This window comes from Myotis yumanensis, unplaced genomic scaffold, assembly GCF_028538775.1.
Source record: "Myotis yumanensis isolate MYYU_CA2020_CCGP unplaced genomic scaffold, mMyoYum1.0.hap1 SCAF_10, whole genome shotgun sequence".
Classification (NCBI taxonomy): domain Eukaryota; kingdom Metazoa; phylum Chordata; class Mammalia; order Chiroptera; family Vespertilionidae; genus Myotis; species Myotis yumanensis.
The window spans coordinates 52,923,972-52,945,614 of record NW_027223761.1 but is presented as its reverse complement, the minus strand read 5'-3'; the positions used below and the strand labels follow the sequence as shown (position 1 = coordinate 52,945,614).

Sequence of the window (21,643 nt, the reverse complement as noted above, 5' to 3'; positions counted from 1 at the left end):
TTTATAAAAAGAAAAAAAATTGTTTAGGAGAAAATACAAGATACTTATAAACTTGAAATAGGAAAAATTCTCAAGATACAAAATGTACAAGCATACAGGAAAATGTTGATAAATTTCAGTATATTTAAATTGTTATGAGGACTGTATAACATAGAGTGACTTTAAAAGACAAGTCAGAAGTTGGGAACAGCTATTTTCAGTATATGTAATAAATACAGAATTAGTGTCCAAAATACATAAAATGTTTTTATAAATCAATAAAAATATAGTACCTAATCTTAATTTTTTATTTATTTTATTTTTAATTAATTAATTTATTGGGGTGATATTGGTTAATAAGATTATATAGGTTTCAAGTGTTCATTTTTATGATACATGTTCTGTATATTGCATTCTGTGCCCACCACCCAAAGTCAAATAATCTTCCATCATATATTTGGCCCCCTTTACCCTTTAGTATCACCACCTCCCTTTCCTCAGGTAACCATCATACTGTTGTCTGGGTCTATGAGTTTGTTTTACATTCCACAAATGAGTAAAATCATATGGTTCTTAGATTTTTCTGACTGACGTATTTCACTTAGCGCAATACTCTCAAGGTCCATCCATGTTGTAGCAAATGGCAATATTTCATCTTTTCTTATGGCTGAGTAGTATTCCATTGTATTATTATACCACATCATCTTCATCCAATTGTCTATTAAAGGACATTTTGAACCTAATTTTTAAATGGTCAGAAGTTATGAACAGAGGGAAGTTAAAATAGCCTGTAAACATTTGAAAAGTTTCTAAATCTCACCAGTAATCAAGAAAATGCACATCAAAACTCCAAGGAGCTAAACATTATGTGTTATGGGAAAACTTAATGTCTGATTATACTGTGTCATCTAGAATGTAGGACTGCTATAAACTAGTAATGATGTAAATTGGAGAGAAATTTGTTATAAAAGTTTAAAATGGACACATTCTGTGATTCACCAATTACATTTTGAAGTAACTACTCTAAAGTTGCATGTGCTTAGAGAGGTACAAGAATGTTTATTGAGCATTATATTGAGATGAATTTGAGGCAGGGTAGGGTGGAGGGACTTTGAACATATTATGAAGGGTTTATTTCTTTAAAATTAATCTGGATCAAATATGCCAAAATGTTAACATTAATTAAATCTGGATGGCAGGTATATGGGTGGTGAGTGCTATATAACTTCCTCACGTCTCTGGGTGCCTAAGTATATCATGATTCAACATTTAGAAGAAAGGATATATGAGATATGTGATTTTGAGAGCAGAAAAAAGGTAGGTTTAACCCATTATAATTAGTCATTGGGGTTATATTTGCAATGACTCAAACATTGTCACACTTGTCCATAACCGGTTGACTCTTCGGGGCAGGAATATATCTATCTGCAAATGGATCAGTTTGTACATGTTGGTTTTGATGCATACACAAAAAGTTATAGTGACCATTTTTCTATTGTCCATGTAGATAAAACAGACAGAGAGATTTAGCTATTCCTTTACTTTTTATATACACTCACGCTAATTATTGCACTTTTTATAGATAACATTTATTATTGGTCTTATAAAATATAGAAACAAAAATAGTATGTTTTTTCCTGAGCTCCTACATAATTTTCTCCTATCTGTTATAGTGCCATTCTGCATTAAAATTTATTTCTTAATACAATGCGCCCCCAACTATATAGGACTTCTTGAGAGGAGGGATTATATCTTATTCAATTGGTGGTCCCAGAGTTTGATGCTGAGTAAATAATCAGTACATTTTTGTGGAGAAGTATTGCTTATCTTTTTAATCATACTGGTAAAAATATGAATATATTCTCATTGTAAAAGACAAATAGCACAATGTATAGAGCAAAATGTAATTGTTTATATAACTGTGGCTTTTTAAATTGATGAGAGAGAGAGAAAGAGAGAGAGAGAGAGAGAAACATCTGTGAGAGAGAACATCAATAGGTTGCCTCCAGCATGTTCCCTACTGGGGATCAAACCTGAAACCCAGACATGTGCCCTGACTGGGAATCAATCTGGTGATCTGTTGGCTCAAGGGTTGATGATCAACCATTGAGCAACACTGGCCTGGCACTGTATATTTTTTTATTATCGTCTAAAGTTTTACATATGTCTCCTTTCCCCCCAATTGACATCACCCCCCAGTCATTCCCACCTTGGGCAAGTCCCCACTGCCCCAGTGTCTGTGTCCATTGGTTATGCTAATATGCATGCATACAAGTCCTTTGGTTGCTCTCTAACCCCGCTCCTCCCCTACCATTTGTTTCTGGATCTATTCTTGTTCATCTAATTATGTTGATCATTATATCCCACATATGAGTGAGATCATGTGATATTTATCTTTCTCTGACTGGCTTATTTCACTTAGCATAATGCTCTCTAGTTCCACTCATGCTGTTGCAAATGGTAAAAGCTCCTTTTTTAATATAACAGCATAGTATTCCATTGTGTAGATCAGGGGTCCTCAAACTACGGCCCGCGGGCCACATGAAAATACAAATATTGTATTTGTTCCTGTTTTGTTTTTTCACTTCAAAATAAGATATGTGCAGTGTGCATAGGAATTTGTTCATAGTTTTTTTTTTTAAACTATAGTCTGGCCCTCCAACGGTCTGAGGGACAGTGAACTGGCCCCCTGTTTAAAAAGTTTGAGGACCCCTGGTGTAGATGTACCACAGTTTTTTAATCCACTCATCTGCTGATGGGCACTTAGGCTGTTTCCAAATCTTAGCTATTGTAAATTGTGCTGCTGTGAACATAGGGGTGCATATATCCTTTCTGATGGGTGTTTATGTTTTCTTAGGATATATTCCTGGAAGTGGGATTACTGGGTCAAATGGGAGTTCCATTTTTAATTTTTTGAGGAAACTCTGTACTGTTCTCCACAGTGGCTGCACCAGTCTGCATTCCCACCAACAGTGCAGGAGGGTTCCTTTTTCTCCACATCCTCTCCAGCACTGTCATTTGTTGATTTGTTGGTGATAGCCATTCTGAGGAGTGTGAGATGGTATCTCGTTGTTTTGATTTGCATCTCTCAGATGATTAGTGACTTTAAGCATGTTTTCATATGTCTCTGGGCCTTCTGTATGTCCTCTTTTGAAAAGTGTCTATTTAGATCCTTTTCCCATTTTTTGATTGAATAGTTTATCTTCCTTTTTGCACTCTTTTCTAGCCCCTAATTCTCTTTTCTCTGGTGGTCACCTTTATTTGGGGTTATTAGTATTGTGAATACATTTGTATTTGGTGCCCTGTTTGTTGTCTTGTTGTTTTTTTAATCTTCCCTTTCCACTACTTTCCACAGGGATAACTAACATCAATATCTTGGTTTTTCTGTGAATTGAAGTTAAATATTATTTTTATAAATTTTAGTAATAAATTCTATGTACTTAGCATATGTCCTATACCTGCTGTTTAATAATGGACTAATATCAGATGTTAAAGGGCTATCAGATATGCAAACAAATCAGACAAATATTTGAATGTTTATTAGTTTTGTACATTAGCGTTTTTATGTCTCAAGCATGCATTTTCTTTGGTGTATATTAAACACTCATTCTAGAAAGCTTTTCAAGCTAGCAGCTTCTCAGGTTTAATGTTTAGTCTGTTTATATAATTATCGATGATATACCTAGATGATTTTCAAAAGAAAATCGTTCATGTGCTAGGCAGAAAATGTAGTTGTTTAATACTTAATAGCTTGATTTAAACATTGCATTTACCTTGAGAATTCCGAGGAGACTCACAGTGTGTCTGTTGAGGCATGAACCCAAAGCTGCTTAAAAGGATTAATGTTGCATCTCAGACTCAGCTGTACTGTTAGGCTTCTGTCATATGAGAGGTATTAAAAATGAAATTACAAAAGAAACGGTCTGTCCAGGTAGTGATGATATACAGATGGAAAGCATATGAAAAATTGGTTTTCCTTACGGCATAACTGCAAAAGTTGTTTATCTCAATCAGGAGAGCAATGGTTAGAGATCATTAGGATTTATGATAGGCAGCTGCCACCCCTTTGTAGCAGGCACATCTGTGCAGAAACCCGGGGAAAGGGGTTGTATAACTACAGCAACGGTGTCATTTCATTAAATGGTGCCCATCTTTCAAAAGACTTTTACAACTGAAAATTTGTGGATATGCTTCTATTGGATCTTCTAGTCTGTAAAGTTTGTGGATTGTCCTTTGTCATAGATGCATTCAACAAATATATTTTGAATACCTGCATTGTGCTAAGCATCTGCAGAACATATATGTGGATCTTGACCACAAATGTCCTACTTCTCTCCCTTTCCTACCTTCACCTGCCTATTTTAGGAACAGTGGTTATTGTTATTTATTAAAATATATTTTTATTGATTTCAGAGAGGGAGGGAGAGGGAGAGAGACATAGAAACATCAAGATCAGAGAGAATCATTGTTGGCCTCCTATACACTCCCTCCTGGATGGAGCCAGCAACCCGGACATGTGCCCTGACTGGGAATTCAACCATGACCTCCTGGTTCATAGGTCGACACTCAACCACTGAGCCATACCGGCTGGGCTATTATTGTTATTTTTAAGTTAATCTTAGCTGGCAGGCCAATTTATTTTCTTCAGAACCCCATCCCGTAAAAGTTTATAAAGGCTCTGGGTCAGATGTGTGAAGAAGGTCATTAAAGTTTCAATATAAAAGTAAAACCAAACAACAAAACAATCAAACATCAAAGATCTCTCCACGCCCCAGTTTTAGTGACCTAGGAAATCTTAACTTATGAAGAAGGTGCAAAAATTACTTTATGATCTGGCAGCCCCATCAGAGTAAATTAACATTCTTTGATTTTCCCCCTTTAATATTAGTGGTTTAAGAGCTCAGCATTTTTTCTCACCTCTTTATTATCTGAGTCCATCTTAAACTGTTTTAAAAAAAATTTATTTTTACTCATTAATTTTGGGAGCCTTGCTCCCCTTCTCCTTTTCATCTACTTTATTCTTAACTGAATAGTCTTTCAACTACAATATGGCTTAGACAAACTTTATGCAGAAATAATGCATACTTTTAGCATCATGGCAATATTAGGGTAAGCTGTATTCCTGCTGAGTGGCTCTTTGAAAACTGAGCAGGAGTGATCATTTATTTATTTGTTGGATTCCTATGTCATTTTTCCTCCATAGAGTATAGGGTGTGATGTGGAAAATTTGGCACAGGAGTTGTCTGAGAGTGTCAAAAGAAAAGTGGAGTTCACAGAAGTGAAAGCACAGAGGAACAGAAACAGTTGATGGCCAAACCAAACCCTAGGTGGCAGCTAGGCATACTATCCCCAGGGTGCCACTGTTGGCTTTTCAAAACACTGAGTCATTTTCGCAGAGTATACACCCCTAAGTGAGCACCAAACAATTCTGTTCAAGATTCACATGAAGAGGGATAATCAGAATCATAGACTCATAAGGCAGGGAGGCCTTAAAAATCATCTGCCCAGCTCTCAGAATTTACAGATGAGGCAGATCAAACTCAGAACAAGCCATCAAGTTAGGACCAGGGCCAGAGTTAAAACCCAGATCATTCTTTCATTCAGCAAACATACATAGAATGCATCGTGCGAAGCATTGTTCTGGGCACCGGGGTTACCTTAGTGATTAACAGGGACATGCGTTCTGACTCCCATTGTATCCCATACTGCCTACTATCCAATTGCCAGCGAGGATATCTGATATGCCTTGTCAAACAGCATTCTGTTGACTGAAGACTGAACCTCTTTTAGGGTAAACCTGACAGGATTTTTAGTGAGAGAAGGGAGTTCTATTCCAAATATCCTGGACATTATTTGGGCACTTCAGTTAGAACAGCTGGAAAACAATTACTGGATGGAGTCTTGTTTGTGTGTCAGTGGAAGGAAGATTTTCCAGTCACTTCTTCTCTAGTTTGTGTGTAAAGGCTTAAATGCTCTTTCACTGGACAAAACACATATCTCTTAAAACTGACTTTACCTTTTATTTTTTTAAAGATATTTTAAAAAATTGATTTTAGAGAGCAAGGGAGAGGGAAAGAGAGATAGAAACATCAATGATGAGAATGATTGATGGGCTGCCTAATGCATCCCCGCGCTGCCCCCCCCGCTGGGGATCAAGCCTGCAACTGGGAATTGAACCATGACCTCCTGGTTCATAGGTCGATGCTCAACTACTGAGCAACTCTGGCAGGGCTGACTCTACCTTTTAAATGCCTCAAAGTCTAAACCCTAATAAGATCATTGACATTGAAAGCACCTAGTGTAGAATTAAACGTGAAGTTTCTTCAAAGGGGCATGGTTTAGGAGCTACCAGAAATCATAAATTTACCTTCCCAAAAGTGACATCACAGCCCTCCATGTAACACTGACTATCACTGCAAGAACACTCAAGGGTTAAAAAAAAAAAGGAGTAGATTGCTCTATTTTAGTTTAAAGGTAGATTTAAGCTCCTCCCCATTCCCTAATACCCAGGCTGAAAACCTGTGTTCATAGAGGAGCACCCAATAGGTTTAGAGGTAGAGCCAATGAGTTTGAAAACTTAAGGACCTTTATTCAGGCTCACTTTGTGCTTTGTCCTGGCCCAGTCTCCAAAAAATAAAGTGTCACCCTTGTAAGGTATAGATAAGCCTGGAGCATGAGCAGAGGTAACTTTCCTTGGACCAAATGGAGTTGAGGAGGGGGTAAGGGAAGGACTCCTCTCTTCCCAGCCACCTACCAGCCATATTCTCTGAGGATCAGAGCAGGGTACAGGCTCTAGGGACACCTGTTTGTGCCCGCGGGGCTAGGTTCCTGGTGGCCCTGTCTCTCTGCCTTGTGCCTGGCAGCTCCTGTATTGGCTGATTTACCTGGGAAGCTGGCTGTGGGTCTGTCTTTACTGCTGCCAGCACGAACAGTCAAGGCGGAGGGAAGCCAAGCGAGGCGTGTAACTCCCGGAGCCTAGGGCTGGAGGTGAGCCGCCTCCGGATGGGTGGACTGCGGCTTCCCTTCCTCCAGACACACATGGAGTTTGGGTGGTGACGGTGCCCAAGAACTGCAGACAGATACCTAGCTGACTGGTTGTGAGAGCCAGCTGGGAAGGCAGCGACCGCCCGGCCCGGACCTCCTGCTGGCAGGATGTAAATATACCTGCAGACTGGCCAAACAGGACTGCCTCTCCCCCACCCCTGCCTCCTCCCACCCCCTCCCTCAGCTAACCAGCATGAGAGGAACTGAGAAAGCAACAGCCTGCGAGTGACAGCTCCAGCCCGATTCCGCTCGTCTCAGAGCCGAGGTGGGAAACTGTTTGTGCAGCAGCTTCATTGTGCATTTCTTCCACTGGCCTCGCTATGTTCGCCTCCATCTGGTATGCCAAGAAGCTGGGTCGCAGGTTCGTGCACAACGCCAGGAAGGCGAAATCCGAAAAGGTATGGAGCGGGGAGGGAGATTACCTTTCCGATTTGCAAACTGCCTGCTCTGGCCGGCTAGTCCGAGCACAGACGCAGTCGCTATTAGCTTGGCAGGAGAGAGCTTGCCTCTCACCGGGATTGTAGTCCATGCCACTTAGAGAAGGGGTGACTCCTGGAGCCTAGCTACTTGGCGGGGGGGGGGGGGGGGGGTGTAGATTTGGGGCTAAGTCGGATCTTGGCTATTCAAAATCTTTGGTGGTAGCATCAATGGAGAGAGTGTCTCCACAGAGACTTAATTTTCCTTTAAATTACATCAGGAAAAACCCTTGAGCAGCTGAAATTTTGGCTTCTTCGGGGAGCTCTCTAGTAAACTTGTTGCTACACCGCATTATTTTTATGACTATGGTTTTTGATTCCGAAGGGGGCATGATAGATCCCCGAGTGTTTCCCCGGTACTTGTGTCCCAGTTGGTGTCCTAGGACCACATATTTGGGACTCCGAATAACAATGACCAGGTTCCACATGGGTACCTGGTAGTGTTTTCAGATCAACAAGAGCCGTCATTTAAAAAGTGTGTACAAGGAGCCAGGATTGTATTTCTAATTGGATAGTCATTTGGAGGATGGCTTTGTATTTCTCTTATTCAGCAGGACTGGTTGTTTCAAGAAAACCTCTGTGTAGATTTACCTCATTAGTTATCATTCTCTGGAAAATGTAAATGGCCTGTAAGTCCTAAGATGCATTATAAGCTTATATCTCTAATTGGCCCTATGTCTTTGGAGTATCGGCCAAACTGTCTTCTTTAGGTGAGCTGTATCCAATTTGAGAAGTGTTGGGGGGATTTCCAAAGGTAACCACATTTTGGGAGATGGGTATTTTTCCTATTACTCTGACGATGCAACCTTTGGTCCAGTGTCCTGTCTGTCTTAAATCTACTGGTGAGATGGATCCTGAGATGGCTTTTCTGGCCTGTGGCACAGTCCTCCCTCTTCACTTTAACTTGCTGTTTGTTTCTTCAGAGTAGGAATGTTGCTAACATGAGTAAGAATCCAGTGATAAACCAGGATACAATTCTGTGTAGTGGGAAAAGGGAGAATATCACTGAAGCTCTGACTTTAGGGCTGTAGCCTTGTAGAATGTCCAGATCTGAAGAATGTACAATGATGACGAACTCGTTACTTAATAGCATTTTGGTGGGGGAAGGGTAGGCAAGAGTGGGGTAGAATTGATCTCTTTCCTGTATGTATGTATGTGTGTGTGTGTGTATATATATATATATATATATATATATATATATATATCACAGGTGAAAGACTGCAAACCTAATTGTCATGTACTAGCACCATTTATATTGAATAGTTGGGCTTGAGGGTTTGGTTTTTTGCTACTCAAGTAATTTTTAAGAGAAAAGACTTGTAAGTTTTTTTTTTTGAGCAAATGTTTTGAAAAAGTGCCTTCTTCTTATGAAAATTATAGGTTGCATGGATGAGAGGACCGTCAGGGACCACAGATGGCTCTGGAAGCCCCTGGGAAATAATGCCTTATGCCAAATTAGTATGCAAAAAAAGTTGAATGTCCCAGTGACACTCAATTCAGGCTCGGCCTGAATGTGGAGAAGAGCAGCTCTATGAAAGTCAGTGTATAGCACCCGAAAGGATGTTGATCTGATGAAGTGACACAGCTTCTATTTCTTAAGTGTGGGAAGAAGCTGGTTCGGGGACTCTGATACCTCCTTGTCATTTCTGTGATGGTTAATGCTTAGAACGGCAAGAAGATGCCAAATGTGGGGTGAAGAGTTTTAAATTATTTATCTCAGGGAGTCTGGAAATCAACACGAGAGAACTGAAGTTTTGCTCTCTGAGTGATAAAGACCAAATTAAAAAACAATCATTTCTAATGCCCTTGTCCTTGCCAAGGGGGCTAGGAGGAGTTAATTTTGAATACTAGGTGATGCTAAATAACAAGGAAAGAGCATTTCACACTTTATTTGTTTGTTTGTTGTTTTTTATGGAATTTATATTCACAGAGTTCCTGGAATAAATTGAAAGGTGTGCTGCCTTAAACAGTGAAGGCCCTCGGTCCAGGCTTGGTGAATGTATGAAATAGTTGATTTATTCTGTGTACCTAGTTTTATCACATGACTTATTTAAGCCAACTATTGTGATTACTGTTTGTATAATAAGTTCAGTAATGTGGTTTAACTGAGAAGGCAGTTAGCAAATAATAGAAAAAGCTCATTAAATGTATATACAGTGTTACTATAGCATCAGAGGTCATATAATCGCAAACATGGAGTGGGGTGTGAAGGGCTGCTGACTATATGCTGTCATGCTTTATTGTAAGATGAAGGAAGATGAATAAAATAAGATTATTATTTTGTTATATTTAGAAAATGAGTAGTACACTTAAATGTGAAAGAGCTATTGATAGAGTCAAAGCATAGTTTAGCTTTTGGGGGTATAAATATGTATCACAGCCAATGATTGTGATTTTGTTTTAGTGTGTTCTGTAAATTTCAGCTTCTTTTTGCAATAGGTAGCTTAGTTTAGTTCCTCCTACTCTAATAAAACAACCTGCACCCATAAGAGCCCATCAGTCCTATTTTAGCATTCAGATATGGTCTGGGAAGTATATTCCTCAAGGCTGGGGTTAATTGAAAAGCTAATTGGGAATATAGAAGCCTAAATGCCATCTCTAAACATGCAGTGTGTCTTATTCATGGTTGCCTGGTCTGCTGTTTACTTCATCTAATGCCAATAGAATTAAATAGAAGCATGGGATGTAATAATAATCACAAAATAATAATATTAACAGTAGTCCCTACTCACACACATTATGCCTCACTTGCTTTAAGCATAGAGTTTCATTTAATCTTCATGGCAATTCTGTGACGTAGAAATCATTTTTCTGACGTCCCAGAGAGAAGAGTAGCTGGTCCAAGGTCACAGAATTAGCAGTATCATTGCTGGGATTTGAGCCCGAGTTTACCATTCTAAAAAATGACTCCTCGGTCTCTGTCATTCTCTTCTAGCCCCCTGTCATTCACCAGTCTTGTGTTAAGAAGGCTCACCATTCCTTCTTATCTTGTCCCCCCCTCTTTTGAAATTAAAATTCCAAAGTCATGAGGTTTACAGAATCAAAGTTACTGATTTAACCCCTTTATTTCAGATAAGGCCATGTCTAAACTATATTGAGTAGACTGCTGTCTGTCCTTTTATTAAAGACTTTATACTCTTTGTCCCCTTCAGTTGGATTAGTGTAGCAAGCTATAATCTTGGCACCTATTATTTCTTTTAAATAGCTGGTAATTGTCATATCATCATGACCTAAGCATTGGCATTTGTACTCATTGCTTGTTCTCTGGAAACTAAAGATGTCTCTGATCAAAAAGGACCTCCATGCTTGTCAACTGTAGATGCGCTCCCTTTTTGAGTGAGTCAAAGATATTAGGTGATTCATGTTGTCTTATTTCTAAAAAAGAAAAGCAAAAGGCTCTTTGTTATTCTTTCATTAAAAAAGACAGTTTGTGCCAACCAACAAATCCTGTGAACAAAATTACTTTAAATGTGATAATTTGAGTCAAGACTGTCTGGCTGGAATAGAATATCTTCATTCAAATATTTTTCTTTTTTCATCTGACCCTGTGTAATTAATTCAAAAGTTAGTGTCTTCCTATTATGCTTTTTTTTGTCACATTTCAACTAAAATTGTTTAATTTAGTCAAACTAAGGATTGTTTGACTCTAAAAAGCAGCTGAAAAAGCCTTAAGATAAATTGAAATGAATTTCTGGTGGCATAATAAAATGCAAGAGTATAAAGATGTTGTGAACCTTCACCCCCCATAAGCATTGCCTCTTTCATTTGTTTTTGTTTTATTTATTTGTTTGTTTGTTTATTTATTTATTTGTATTGGTTAAGTATGCACTATGAAAGTGAATGCATGATTTATTTAGAAAAGACTGGCATCAAGGTCCTTCACTTAATGACACAACTGTGGATGACCTTGGCAGTGATTGATAACTTATAAGTGATGTAACTGAACCCAAATATCTAGATACCAGGCCACATGCACCTTAAATAATTTTTTAAGAACCCACACGTTGGTTCTCCCCTCCTCTCATCAAAACCAAACATGTTAATTTAATATAAACTAAAGAAAGGACAATTTAGTAATGCATTTGCTGGCAGTATAGCCAGTGAGAGAATAATGTCCTGGGTAATCCTGATATAACATACACATCTGGCTTAAGGTAAGTCTCAGAGGGAGGGAATTACATTATTCCTGTTCTTTGCTATCCAGCCTAAAGCCAGTCATTTGGCCACTCCAGGTCTTAGTTTTTCTCATTTGTCAGATGGACGTAACACTGTGCTTCAGTGGCACTCCAGAGTCCTCAGGATGCAGTTCAACATGGTCTGCAAGACCCATCAAGATATGGCCTCTGCTTTCCTCTCTGCCCTCACACCTTTGTCCTTCTTGCATGGATACTCTAAATCCATTCTGAACCACTTTCAGATTCCTAAATGTCCCATGCTTTTTTCAGCTTTTTTGTTGTTGTTGTTACTTATCCTGTTTGATTGGATGACAATCAAGCTGCAGGCTAATTGTAGTCCAATTTAGGTAACATCACCATCACTAGGAAACCTTCCCTGTCTTCTACAAGCAAAGGATCAGTCTCCATTGGCTCCCAGAACAGTTGTACATATGTTGAAATCATCTTTTGTTTCTCTGTATTCCTAATTAGAATGGATTCTCTAAACGAAGGACTGTTCAGTCTTGTTCACTAAATTATTAGGCCTAAAAGACTGCCTGCAACATGGTTGTCTCTTATACTCTACTTCATTGATTCTAGGTTTTCATCAGTTTATAAAATGCACTACTATTTCATGTATTATTAAGAACAAAAGATTGCCAAAGAACTATAGAATATCATTTGCAAGATAAATCTTGATTATAGAGATGTTAAAATGTGAAAAAAGCATATTTTTAGAATCAAAGTATGGCATAGCTGAAAGAATGAATGGATTTATTTTAATGATAAAATGAGTTAATATAAATAAAGTGTTTAAAAGTTACACACTTGCTATCAAATCATTTTTATTTCTCTTCAACTCATATTATTAGTTGACATAGGGAAATATAGAAGATAATCCTAAAATATATTATGCATTTATCCTGTGCTGATTAGACTCAACTGGCATTTTATGTCCTATTCTAGACATAGGACAGCAAATGAATAGAAGGAAAATGAAGGTTATAGAAAAAAAACAAATTAAAAGCAATAATCAGGAGCCATTTAGATTGCAGGAGAGAAAGCTCAAGAAGCCAACTGGCCTCTCACTATATATATATGTGTCTGAACCACAACAATAATAGTTAACTTTCATTGAGTTCTTTCTATGAGCCAAGAACTGTCCTAATACAAGGTTCTAGTGAGACTATTATGATCAGTTTTTAGAGCACAAACACATCAACAGTAGGTAGCTGGGATTAGACACCATGTCTGACCAGAGTTCAATCTCGTAACCAGTAAAAACAAACATATATACAGAGTACTCTGTATTATTTAATACTATATATTGTATATTAGTATACTGAATATGTGATGTATGTTTACAATGAGTTAGATACCAAGTTTACTTTTCTCTATGAAAGATAACTTTAAAAAGTGAATTTAAGTGCAGAATCTGAAATTTAGCTTAGGGATAAAAAGAAACTCCTGATGTTAAAGACTCTTCACTCCTCAGTGAATAATAGCATCTTCCTTTGTCTATTCCTGCCTTGGGGAAGATTAAAGAGTAGCCTGACCTGGAGAGAGGGAGGGATTGTCCTCTCAGGCCCCTATCTCAGAGCCTTCAGAGTTTTGAGAGCACATTGGTGGTGAGCAGCAGCATGACTCAGCGCCAGTGTCTGCCTAGCTGTGGTGATACAGAAGACAGGTGTTTGTCCACACTGAATGCAGCCCTGCAGTCCTTCCCTGTCACTTAGCAGGTGAAACACGTAGCAAAATGGACAGTAAGTAGCACCTGTTCTGAGGTTCCCACCATGCTGTCCACCCTGGCAGAGAACAAGGCACACCTGTTAGCACAACAGGGAGAGAGAAAGGGAAAGACAGGATCAGAGAAATGGCTGAAATGAAGGAGGAGGTGGGGAAGAGAATAGGCTGGAGAGGAAGATAGCAGGTCACAAAATCACTGTAGAATTGTTACTAGTAATAGTACTGCCTATTTATTGAGACGTACTTAAGCACTATGACATACACATTCCATGCATCATCTCATTTAATCCTCATTACAAACTTGTAAGTTAACCTATTATTAGCCCTCGTCTTGTAGATGAAAATGCTGAGGTATAAGATGTTATGGAATTTGCCCAAGGTCATAAGTAGGAGAACCAGCATTCAGAGACAGTTCCTGCCAAATCCAGAGACTATCACCCTAACCACTCAGACCACATGCTCTTAACCTTTCCATGGGTTGGGTGAGCCAGTGATTTGGAGAACAGATAGACCAGTGATGGCGAACACGTGACACGTGTGACAGAGGTGACACTCGAACTCATTTTTTGATTGATTTTTCTTTGTTAAATGGCATTTAAATATATAAAATAAATATCAAATAATAAGTCTTTGTTTTACTATGGTTGCAAATATCAAAAAATTTCTATATGTGACATAGCACCAGAGTTAAGTTAGGGTTTTTCAAAATGCTGACACGCCGAGCTCAAAAGGTTCACCATCACTGAGATAGACCAACACAACAGCTATCTTCTCATCTAACTGCCCTCATCTCTGTTGAGTAATTGTGTGGCTGTAAATAAGACTTGATTTCTCATTGGGGATCCTCCAGAGATCAGATATCCAGGTAGTTTACTTTCAGTCCGGTTTATAGAACTTTAGTTGTTTGTTTGTTTGTTTTTGTCTTCAATATACTTTAGAACAGTCTTCCTCTACCTGGTCGTCTATGGTATTATATTGACTGATGAAGATGGAAGGGGAGACTCTTCCCTCCAGCAAGATTAGTTCAATCATGATAATCATTGTAAAGATAAAGTTGATAATCTGATAATGTACACATTTCATTTGCATATGTATCATATATATGGGGTTAATAGAGAAACCATCTCACTTTAGATAAAACCTGGTAATTGCTAGTAATTTCATCAGAGGTAGTCTTATTTCATTAAATAAATTGTTGATTAAATTGTTAAGCCAATATAAATTCTGTCCCATTCAGTCAGCACATAGTAGGCCTTAAATAAATACTATTGAATGATTGACTTGGATGAAGGACTCTGAGCTCTGTAGGAGTAGAGACTGGAGCAGAGGTCAGCAGGCCTATGTGTTCACTGGCGCTGTTCCAACAAGCCTGCCACCTGGGCTAAATCTCTTAATCTCTCTGGGCCTGAGTTTTTCATCCGCAGTCAGAATCCTTCCATTCTAACCATCTTTGATCCTAATTTCATTTCACTATAAGGCTGCAGAGTCCTTAAAGGGAAAGATTTGATCTCATTCATCCTTGTGTTCCTGGCACCTAGCACAATGCTTAGCACTAAGAAAACCCAAGAACATTTATGTCAAATGAATATATACGAAATGCCTGGAATGCCTTTAAACATTAGTAAGAAGAATATAATGGAGAATCCACCTATTTTCAAAGTGGAGCAAGATAAGAGACATCCAAGGCTTTTCTTTCTTTACTGCCCCTTTTCTTTGAAGGAAGAGGGAATAGGAGGCATTTGCTAGCAGTGCGGTTGGAAGCTCCAGTTCTCATTTTTTCCCACTCTCCTTGGCACCAACAATGAAATGAAACAAACAACTGTCATCAGAATACCGGAGTTCTCGTCAACCAGCAATAATAATACATCAAACTATGACATTTTCCAGCTAAAATATTACAGGTTTATGTTTGTGCATGAGTGTTTATTTCTTGTACCTTCTTAATCTGAAAATTCTAGTTAAGTAGAGAATCCCCATTCCATCTACTGTGGACTAAATTTTGCCTCACCCCCACTCCACTGATTCATATATTGAAGCTCTAGCCCCCAAGTGTATGTGAAGATGTGGAAAAGGGCACTTAGGAGATAATTAAGGTTAAATGAGAGCATAGTGGTGAGGTTCCAATCTGATAAAATCAGGGGCCTTATAAGGGAAGGGAGATCTCTCTTTCTCTCTGCCATGTGAGGACACACAAGGAGGTGACCATCTGCAAGCCAGGCAGAGAGCTCTTGCCAGAAATCAAACCCTGCCAAAACCTTTACCTTGGGCTGCCCATCCTCCATATTTGTGAGAAAATGCATTTCTGTTGTTTAAGTCACCTAGTGCATGGTGGACTAATATTCGATGATGCCATGATTGCTGCCTACGGTGATACTTGATGAGGAGAGGTTTTCTAGTCCCCAGGGTCAGGGTATCATTATCAGAGAGAAATATATAACCACTTATGTGTTCTTTTTTATCCTAAGCATGTAAATTCTAACAAATACACAGCCTCTGCAGGGCCAACATCATCTGTTCTGGTGAAGGACCTAGGAGGGGCTATTCATATTGGTAATATAATAAGAAAAGAGGGAGGAAGTAGAGGGTGAAGGGAAAGAATGAGTTGTCTCTGGAGGATCACTGTGCTTGTCTTCATATTCTGTGGTCTAATCCAGAGACGGGTGAATGCTAACTGTTCACTTAGCAATCTTGACACAATAAGAAGAGAAAAGAAAACTTGTCAAATACTATTCCTCCCTTCCACACCAATTTGGTACTTCAGGTCACTCTGATTTATAAACAGAACTGGTTTGCTTTCCATACCTTTCACTCCATAGTTCCTCCATATTGACTGTGGGAGAAAAGTTCTATGAGGAGAGCTTCTGACTTTTATAAGAGTTTGCAGCCAGGGACAATGAAATGAACACTGTCCATTCGGGAAGTTAGTATCCATGGTGTTGACCCCTATAGCAGCATCATACTCATTTATCAGGAGGCACTTTGGTGATTCTCTAGCACAGGGTAAACACTGCTGTGCTGTGGGAGAAGACATTGTATTTGGGAATTAAGGGAGAGTGGTACTTGGAAAGGTTTGTGAGAATAAGAAAAATGATTTTCTTTCTCCTTCTCTAAACACCACTTTGACCTAAGACTTATTTTCCTACGTTTTCTAAGCTCCTTGAATAAGTTCTTTGTCACCTTTATTGACCCCTTTCTTCCATCCATTCTATAAATCCTCTTATTGGCACACCCAGGAGCAACAGTATGGCAGTGAAAGACTATAGACTGGAGTTCAAATTTGACTCAATAGCCGGTTGTTTGGGTGACCTTGAGCAAATACCTGCATCTCCCTAACTGTTGATGCTGTCATACATTAAAAATGGTGAGAACTAGCCTTGAATGTTTTTGATCCAATTAAAAACTGCATGTAAGGTATCTGGTCCATTGTAAAACACAGCATTTTCTTCCTCCCTCCCTCCTTCCTTTTTACCTCTCTCTTTCCTCCCTCCCTTCCATTCATTTTCGTATTCTGCATAGTTCCAGAAAGGATGCTAAGCAACTTTTGCTAACTTCTTCATTAATGATTATTCTTACTCTACTACTCCCTTGGGCTGCAAAATGGACTTGCCCTCCCATTCTGGTTTTATTGAGTGAGGAGATGTGTAAGTCTATCTCTGCCTCTAGATAGAAAAAAAAGATTACTGAGGAGGACATGTTAACAAGTGAAAATTGTCAGTATGCTGACTTAGAGGGAATTTTAGGCTTTTATTTCCTTTTTAATACATAAATCTTAGACCATCTTATGAAAAGTCCCCCAACCCCCCATATTTCCCACACCTCCCCTCTCTCAAAACACACCATGCAGTTTTTACAAGAGACTGATTCTCTATGTTTAGGGAACATCAGTCAAGGCACATTACGTCTCATTTGAAGTGAAGTGGTTTGTGCTGAATGACTCAAGGCTCTTAGCTAATCTCCCACCTGGGGAATGTATCACATCACCTTTGTGGCTTTATTTAGGTCTTGGCGGGGGGCGGGGGGCGGGGAGTGGGGAGTGGGGGATGCAATGTTACATTCAATTTTAGAACCAAAAAGAACTTTCTTTTCAAAAATGATAATAACTATTGAGTCCTTTATGCTGAGCCAGTCACATGTTCTAATTCAGCTGATCTTCACATTACTTCTATGGGATAAATAATATTCACATTTTTATAGGTGAGGCACAGAAAGGTCAATAAAGTGCTCGAAGACACACAATTAGCATGTTCTAAAACCAGGATTTGAACCCTGGCAACCAGGAAATGAACCCATATTCTTAACCACAGAGCTGCATCATTCCCCATGTCTTTCAAGATGGGCAAAACTTCTTGTCCAGGGAACATGAGGTCTGGGAAGTTTCTTGCCTGGTATCAGTGGTTGGCAGCCAAACTTGGGGATTTGAACTCAGATCTTTCGAATATCAGTTGATCAAATCTCCCGAATTTCAAGCACTACTCTTATTGTCTGAGATAACCAGCAGCTGATAGGTTTTTCTATATCACAGAAAGAATTATGGGTTGTATTCATATTTTGAATGGTGGTATTAATAACCTATGATGATATTTTCAGTAAATAATTGATCCAAATTCACTGTGACTCCTGAGCCCTGCTTCCATTTAAAAGTAAAATGAAAGCGATTAACCAAAGAACATATATGCATAAGCCATGGACATAGACAATAGCGTGGGGAAGGCCAGGGGTGAGGCAGGGTCTGGATGGAGGGAAGGAAAGGAGGGGAAATAGGGGACATTTGTAATACTGTCAATAACAAGAACAAACAAACAAACAAACAAATAAAGCAAGCAAGCAAAATGCCACCCAACAGGAAGGCACTGGGAAAACAATTCCACACCAGTGGTTGCATTAATTGCTACTTTGGATGTTCCTGCTGTGCATTGAATGGAGTCACTTTGGATCTATTTCTTAGAAATAACCATCTTTATTACTTCTGCTCTAGGATGTGCACTTTTAAGATTTTTAGAGGCAAATGTCTTCACTAATCTGTTTCTGGTTTTCTGTTTCATTCCATAAGTAATCCCTTTGATTGTTATCACCATTTTTAATGTTTTCAGATTTAATTTATAGAGGGTTTGGGATGTTATAGGACATTTTTGTCTCTTAGCATGTAGTCTAACTCCCCAAGTGTAACGTTTAGAACATTATGTTTAATTCAAATATGATCCATTATTTTATTAAAGTTGTGATTTTTTTCCCCTTGCATGTCTCTAGAATTTCCAAGTGCTTTATGGAAATGTTTTATGTGATACACAAGTAAGAATTTCTTTCAGTATCAGTCATTTTTCCAGTATTTTGAGAAAAACAGGATGGAATATAGCATAATGAAGTGGTGCTTGTTGGCAGTCATGAACTACACCAGGTCTTGTATAAAACAAATTTAAATGCATTTCAGATTAATATATGCTTTCTGTCTTCTGGTTTCTTACAATTCACCTATCTGATGGCCTTCAATGTCATATATTTTCCACGTTTTAAGGTAGTGACAGGCTGGTCCCAGGAAAATAAAATTCAAGCAAATGAGTTATCTGTGGCCTTTTAAATCAATCAGCAATTCACTTATTTAAACCTTGGCATTGAACAAAGACCTCCTTGTACACAACTACTAACAATACTATGCTGATATTTATGTAGGGTGTGGAAATGATCAAACCATGATCTCTGCACGGGGGCAGTCCAGGTGTAGGTTAGGAAACAGAAAAGGAAGCATGCACATACAATTAAATGCTTAGGTGTGCTTTAGCAGCATAACAAACACTTTTGTTCTTCTGCCTTGCCAAACCCTCTGCGCTATTTTTTAAATTTTTTAAAATATACTTTTATTGATTTCAGAGAGGAAAGGAAAAGGGAGAGGGAGAGAGAGAAAAACACTAATGATGAGAGAGAATCATTGATTGGCTGCCTCCTACAAGCACCCACTGGGATTAAGCAGGAAACCGGGGCATGTGGCCTGCCTGACTGGAATTGAACCGTTGACCTCCTGATTCACAGGTTGACGCTCAACCGCTGAGCCACACCAGCCGGGCTCTCTGTGCTATTTTGCTGACTCTTAGCATTCTAGACCTGTGGGATCATGCCTAATTGCAAACCACCTGGCATCTCTCTTATTCATAGAGTCCCACTCTCCAAGATTAGAAAAAGCACACCTGGTGTGATAATGCTCTTAGGTAGCATAACTGGACATGTATAATGTCCTTCTAGGGAAAAAAATGCCTTAAATTATTTTTAAATTTTTATTTATTGATTGACTTTTAGAGAGAGGAAGGGAGAGAGAAAGAGACATCAGTTTGTTGTTCTACTTATCTATGCATTCATTGGTTGATTCTTGTATGTGCCCTTACCAGGGATCGAACATGAAATGTTGGTGTATAGGGACAATGCTCTAATCAACTGAGCTACCCTGCCAGCGCCTCTTTTTTATGTTTAATACTTCTTTTATGATGTATTGAAACTGCAAAGTGTATTTAAGAACATGAGTCTGAGTCCAGACTTTTTGGGTTCAAATCCTAGCACTGCCACTTTCGACCTATGGGACTTTGAGCAAGTAACAAATTCTCTGTGCTTCAGGTTCCTCCTATATAAAGTGAAAATAATAGTCTCTCTCTCATAGAGTTCTTATGAGGACTGAGTGAGGAAATATTTGTGATATAACAGGCATTATCTAAGCGCTTTTAATAAATACAATAGGACAGGTCGGGTAAACGAAAGTGATGGTTGGGCCAGTTCTGTGGAACCTCTCAACTTAGTGGCCAATTCTTCCATCTCATACCCTGATTCTGATTTTGACTGACACTAGGTCTACTTTGAATGGTTTCATAATCGTGTGCTCCACATCAGCGTAGACAGGCAAGTGCAACTCTGCCCTAATACAACAACTCTGGTTTTGACTGAGCAGTGCTTTTGGAAGGTGACTCTTATCTGCAGCCCTGATTTAAGCAGTTGATTTCACCAGAGATGCTAGGATTACTGCCATCAGGTTGCTGAGTCATTAATTTGAAAAGCATGTACCCAAGAGAGTCTGCCTTGATATCTACCCAAGAGAACATCCTCTGAGGAGGTAGGGCAGGGGCCTCTAATTAGTATAATGAACTTCTGTCTTCCCAAAGCACCAGCTCTGCTTCTGGAAAGGAATCAATATCCATAATCGCTGTTTGTTGCTCAGTCTTATAGAAACTTCCTGGTGTCTCTGTGCTCTTAGGGACTGTTCCCTGGATGTGAGAACATTCAAATATCAGAAGATGACTTACTTTCGCTTTTATAATTCACATTCTACATTCTAGAATGTCTATTGCCTCTTTTTCCATATCACACCTATTTATAATTTATACAATATTATTTTTTAAAATTTATCTTTATTGTTGAAAGTATTATAGATGTCCTCCTTTTTTCCCCATTGACCTGTTCTAGCCTACACCTTCCTCTCCGTCCCCTTACCCCCACTCAGCCCCAGGCCTTCACCACACTATTGTCTGTGTCCATGGGTTATGCATGTATGCATACAAGTTCTTTGGTTAATCAGATAAATACATTTATTATTTTTTTTCCTGCCACTTACTGGAAGTTAATGTCTAGTTTCTTTAAAGAAGAGTTATATTTTATAAAGACAAGCTATTTGCTAAACCAGTGATAAAATTGTAAACGTAAAATTGAATATAATGTATTTTTACTGTGATTAAATATACATAACATAAAATTTACCATTGTAACCACTGTTAAGTTTACAATTAGTGGCATTAAGTATGCTTGCAATGTTATGCAACCATCACCCTGGTCACTTTCAGAATTTTCCATCTTCCCAAACAGAAACTCTATACCCACATGAAAATATACTGTATAGTCTTAATGTAAAAACTTACAGACTCTCCACATTCAACCTTCCTAAAAAATCAACTAATTAATTTACACTAATTATACCTACCTCTTAAATGTTTCAGAAATACTTAAAAATGCCTAAATTTCCATTATTTATTGATGAGACTTTAAAATATCCAAGGTCGTGATGTTAAGCATTTTGTTGCAAGTAACACAATTTAATTTTAGCTGAGTACCTTTAGCTTTGCTAAGATTAGTGATTAAATATTTAGTTGTGTAGTAAATTAGCCAAGCCACGTGATCATTGGAAAGTGGGTACTCCATTTACCACAACATAAATGTTTTACAAGGTATTGTAATGTAACTAGTAAATTAATAATGACAATTTAGGTTTTAGCT

The 21,643-nt window shown here is 38.6% G+C and overlaps 1 protein-coding gene across 14 annotated transcripts in view; it reads left to right on the top strand.

Annotated features, from left to right (window-relative positions):
* Positions 1–21,643, top strand: part of DLG2 (discs large MAGUK scaffold protein 2) — a 1,989,136-nt gene that overhangs the window by 1,094,363 nt on the left and 873,130 nt on the right. For 2 of the 14 annotated variants that reach the window (XM_070425756.1, XM_070425753.1), the window contains exon 1: positions 7,341–7,421. The exons of the other annotated variants lie outside the window; for them this stretch is intronic. In XM_070425756.1, the coding sequence (XP_070281857.1) occupies positions 7,344–7,421 (78 nt within the window). In that variant the 5' untranslated portion in view covers positions 7,341–7,343. Of the gene's footprint in view, positions 1–7,340; positions 7,422–21,643 lie in introns of those variants that run through there. 14 annotated transcript variants of the gene reach the window in all.